Source organism: Gekko japonicus, unplaced genomic scaffold (assembly GCF_001447785.1).
Source record: "Gekko japonicus isolate JY-2015 unplaced genomic scaffold, Gekko_japonicus_V1.1 scaffold127, whole genome shotgun sequence".
NCBI lineage: Eukaryota > Metazoa > Chordata > Lepidosauria > Squamata > Gekkonidae > Gekko > Gekko japonicus.
The window spans coordinates 1,328,934-1,333,493 of NW_015170891.1; the positions used below are offsets into that span (position 1 = coordinate 1,328,934).

The 4,560-nt window shown below is 47.7% G+C and overlaps 1 protein-coding gene across 2 annotated transcripts in view; it reads left to right on the plus strand.

The window, feature by feature from the left end:
* The window catches only part of PDCL (phosducin like), an 8,799-nt gene extending 7,264 nt beyond the window's left edge, over positions 1 to 1,535 (plus strand). For both annotated transcript variants that reach the window (XM_015418420.1, XM_015418419.1), the window contains one exon: positions 22 to 1,535. In XM_015418420.1, coding sequence (XP_015273906.1) covers positions 22 to 573 — 552 coding nt within the window. In that variant the 3' untranslated portion in view covers positions 574 to 1,535. The remainder of the gene's footprint in view (positions 1 to 21) is intronic.
* The last annotated feature ends 3,025 nt before the right edge of the window (positions 1,536 to 4,560 follow it).

A 4,560-nucleotide genomic window follows, 5' to 3' on the forward strand; every position in this document is an offset into this window, starting at 1 on the left:
CCCCCCCATCATTTGTCCTAGCTTACTCTACAGGAGTACAGCATGCTGCACGAGGGTGCCGATGATGAAGAGTTCCTGCAGCAGTATCGTAAGCAGCGGATGGAAGAGATGCGACGGCAGCTGCAGAGCGGGCAGCAGTTCAAGCAGGTGTTTGAGATCCCCAGTGGGGAGGCCTTCCTGGACACCATCGACAAGGGGCACAAGAATACGCTGGTGATGATCCACATCTACGAGGATGACGTCCCTGGGGCTGAAGCCCTCAATGGCTGCATGATCTGCCTGGCTGCTGAGTACTCCGCGGTCAAGTTCTGCCGGGTGAGGAGCTCCCTGATTGGTGCTAGCGCTCACTTCACCAACAACGCACTGCCAACCCTTCTGGTTTACAAGGGCGGGGAGCTCATTGGCAACTTTGTGCGTATCACCGACCAGCTGGGCGAAGACTTCTTTGCAGTGGACTTGGAGGCGTTCCTGCAAGAGTGTGGCCTGCTCCCAGAAAAGGACTTGGTGCTTCTCGCATCCATCTGCCAGGCCTCCTCGTGCTACAGTGAGGACAGTGACCTGGAAATAGACTGAAGCCAGGCAGGGACAGGAGGGAACCTGGATCTGGAGCTGCAAACTTCCTAGCATTTTCCATTCCTAGGTAGTCTACAGAGAGTGGATAATTAATTTCCTACCACCCTGTTTTGGACAGGCAGCCACCTCAGAGCCCCCGATCTGACCAGCAGAAATGCACACTAGTCGTATTGGGGCGTCATGGCAAACCTCCTCTCACACGTGGCGCATGATTAAAGAATTCCTGGTTAAGGAAACCTTGAAACAAGCTCCAATTTGCCAGTGTCAGTCCCCCCCCCCCCCCACCAACTGGGATTCTAAAGCTAATACCAACTGGTTTATGGGGAGGAAACAACTCCAATTTGCCCCGGTGCCCACATCCTGATGTTACCAAGACTGGAGCTTGATCCAAGGGTTCCCAAGCCAGGAAACTTTGAGTTGTGCTTTGTGGGACCACAGCTGAAAGCTGTGCCGGTTTGTCATGCCGTCCAAATGCTGCTGTTTCTTGAACTTATGGTGTCTGAGCTCCGATAGCCACAGTTCTTGGGTATCTTGCATGTGTAGAATCATAAGATGAATACCAGCAACCCCCCAGGAACCAGGGCTGTATGAGCACTTAGGTGCTGGATGATGGGGAGCGGGCCACCGGACAGTTTAATGAACAGTTACTTCTAGAGCTTAAGTTATTGTTAAAGTGATTGTTGTAGCTCTGTCCAGCCAGTTGTTTGTTAAGGACTCTTATTTCAGGGTTCCAGCCACTCCCTTGCATTTCTAAAGCTCCTTACAAGCTGGGTATAATGTCACCCACAAAGAATGTCTCCCTGCAGTGGTTTTGCCTTTGCAGGTTCTCTGTGCTGTGAGTTGCTTGTTCCTTCTGTACTGTGCCCTCTTTACCTTCCCCTTTCTGTGCAAACTATTTTGGTAAACACTTTTACTACATGTAAACAATTCCTAACATTTTCTTAAATTAATGCAATGCAATAAAGAATAAAGCAAACTTCTTATCCAGTGGTTTCTTGGGAAGTGCTGGGGGGATAGGTCAGTGGCAGGGCATACACCTTCCATGCAAAAGATTCCAGGTTCAATATCATTAGGAGAGCAAGTGCTGGGAGAGACCTCTGAAGAACAGATGTTGCCCAATGGCCTGACTTTTTGAGGACGCTTGCCTTGTATGTTTGGCCAGCGTGTCCTGCAGTTGTACAGATAAGTGACCCCAAGTGTGAGGCCCAAGAAGAAGGAGGCTCTTGTCCTGAGATACCACAACCAAGACACACTGATGCTGGAGCTATAAAATACAATGAGAAATATATTCATTTCTGATCCCTTGTCAGTAACAAGCACCCCATTTATAAACATCTTCAGGAAACAATGTGGCAAATGGAGATGGGGAGCCTTTCTGCTGCCCAGTTTGGCCAAGGCGATTGGGCTCAGTGGCCCACCTGGTACAAAGATGGACAAAGCTATGTCTTTAAGCCAACCAATTTGCCTGGGCTTTATTTATTTATTTAAAACATTTTTAATGCCACCTTTCTGCTCAAGGCCGTTCCACTTGAGAAGTCTTGAAGTGTTTCTTTACAGGGAAAACGATAAGAAATCTTGGCAAAGCAGTATTCAGCTTCAGAATAGTTTAGGGGCACAGGATGTTGTTTTCATCTTTTAATTTCCATCTTTCTAATAGTCACAGCAGCTGTTTGCGTTTGGCATTGGAAGGATTCAGAAAAAATAAGGGGGGAGGGGAGGGAAAAATCCTCCGTAGTAATTTAGTAATCAGTGTTGTTTATTTCACCCTTTTTAAAATAAAAGGGGAGGTGGGGAGTTTTTAACCAGACATCATCGTTGGCTGCTTCTGTTGCTTGGCAACCAGCATCAGTTGGGTACCACTTTAGTCTACCTCTGGGCTTCCTGAATCCATTTGGTCCTTATGGCCAGACTCATTGTGAGTGTGGAGTAATGGGTTAGCTTGTGCAGCTCAGCTAATTTTTCAACAGCAAGGCATTTTGAATTTTTGTACAGTTGAAACGAACTGCATGTTCTGTTTTGTAGAAAATTCTGCCTCTTCACACCTGGCTTTTAACATACAGAGCTGAAGTGTTAAAGTATTTCTGACAGTGAGTACTGTCCTGAACTCACTAAAGCAACAGCTTCAGAAAATCTGCCACAACAGGTAGTTGTGCCAGATTAATCAGATTAATGCAGCATATTGAAGATCTTGGCTTCCACCTTTTAAAACACGCCTGACTCACAGGAAAATGCTATTTGCTAAAATTCTTAGAGAGCAGGCATTCAGGGGCTTTTGGTATCTACATTCATTAAGGGTTTCAAAAACTCCAAATCCATATTAGTGATAGGTATATCCTGCTCCGACATGGGACTTGCAGAGGCCTGCCGTCCAGATTGCTGGCCAGGTTCACACTCACTGTCCTAGTTCCATGTCCAGCAGGCTCAAAGCAGCTCCATCAGTTTGGGTAACAAGGCTTATTGGCTGATGGCTAAGCAGCAGTCAGCACAGGAGCTGTCCAAGGATCTGGAAGATGGGGAAGAATCAAGCCTGGAAAAAAGGAACAGGGTACCAAAGGAGCCATCCAGGAGCCCTGACCTGGATAGCCCAGGCAAGCCCGATCTTGTCAGATCTCGGAAGCTAAGCAGGGCCGACCCTGGCAAGTACTTGGATGGGAGACCTCCAAGGAATACCAGCAGTTGGGAGGCAGGGACAGACTTTATTCAACCCCTCTCTGAATATCCTTTAGGCCCCCAGTAGGGTTCAGTCACCAGACTTCCAGTCCCCCCCCCCTCTCACACACATACACATGTAAAATATACAACACAAACAAAAAGAAGCTGTCCAGGCAAGAGCAGGTCTAAGGGGATGTTTTACAAACAACGGTCAGGCTTCAAACTTACAGCCTGGTTACCCCACCTTTCCTGCAGTCACTGAGCCTGGCAAGACTTGAGTGTTCAGTTCCCTCCTCCCTACTAGGACTCTGTGAAAGGATGCCGTAAAGCACTCGTCTTGCATTCAGTCTTCTGGATCGAGTTTCTGCATGGTCTTGCTGCCTGTGCCATTCTTGGGGCTGTGGGGGTTTCCAGAGATAGACTGGTTCAGTTTGGGGGTGGCTCCTGCTTCCCAGTTCTGCCGGTTCCCTTAATGTAGTTTCCTCTCGGATGAGGGGCTTGTGACTTTTTTCCGGATATCCTGACTTGGGGTCACAGCTAGCTGGAAAATGTCCACTAATGGAGGGGGCGGGGATTTTTGCCAGTTACCCTCTTCCATGGCAGACCTCTGACTCCCCTTCCACACTGTTCCTGAAGTTTCTTTGTCCACCGGGAGCAGCATTGAGGGGGGGGGCATTGTGGGTTGCAGTGGGAAGGGTGAGGTGCAGAAATTCTTTCTGTTAGCAAAGATTTTATGTGGGATCCAGCCCTTTCCTTGGTTTTAAATATGACAAGGTCTAGAGGGGGGAGGAGGTCTTATCCCAGTCTGCACCCAGAATCCTAGCATCCACTTAGCTTCAGTAATGCTGCAGCATCTTGTGCTCCCAGACTGGTCACTGGACCCCATCTGAATGTTAAAAAAACAAAAATGGTGTGATTTTCTAGATAAACATTTAAAGGTTCTATTAGGTCCGCTTAGGCCAACTAGAACAAGAAAACCTATACTTAGAATAAAATGCTAACCTTGGGTCTCTGTATTCCTTTTTTCATTGAAAAAAAATATCCAAAGCACCTGCGATTATTAACCTGGCAGAAGCTCCCTCCCGTTACCATCACAATAGCACTTGTTCTGCCAGAAGGTGGGCAAGATATTAGTTTTGAACTACTAGATTATGCAGAAGGATCCCATCCCATCACTCAATGCCATGGAAGAGCCTGGAAGATCAAAGCAAGCTCATAAGAAGATAAGAACATAAGAGAAGCCAATGTTGGATCACGCCAATGGCCCATCCAGTCCAACGCTCTGTCACACAGTGGCCAAAAATGCCAGGTGCCATCAGGAGGTCCAGCAGTGGG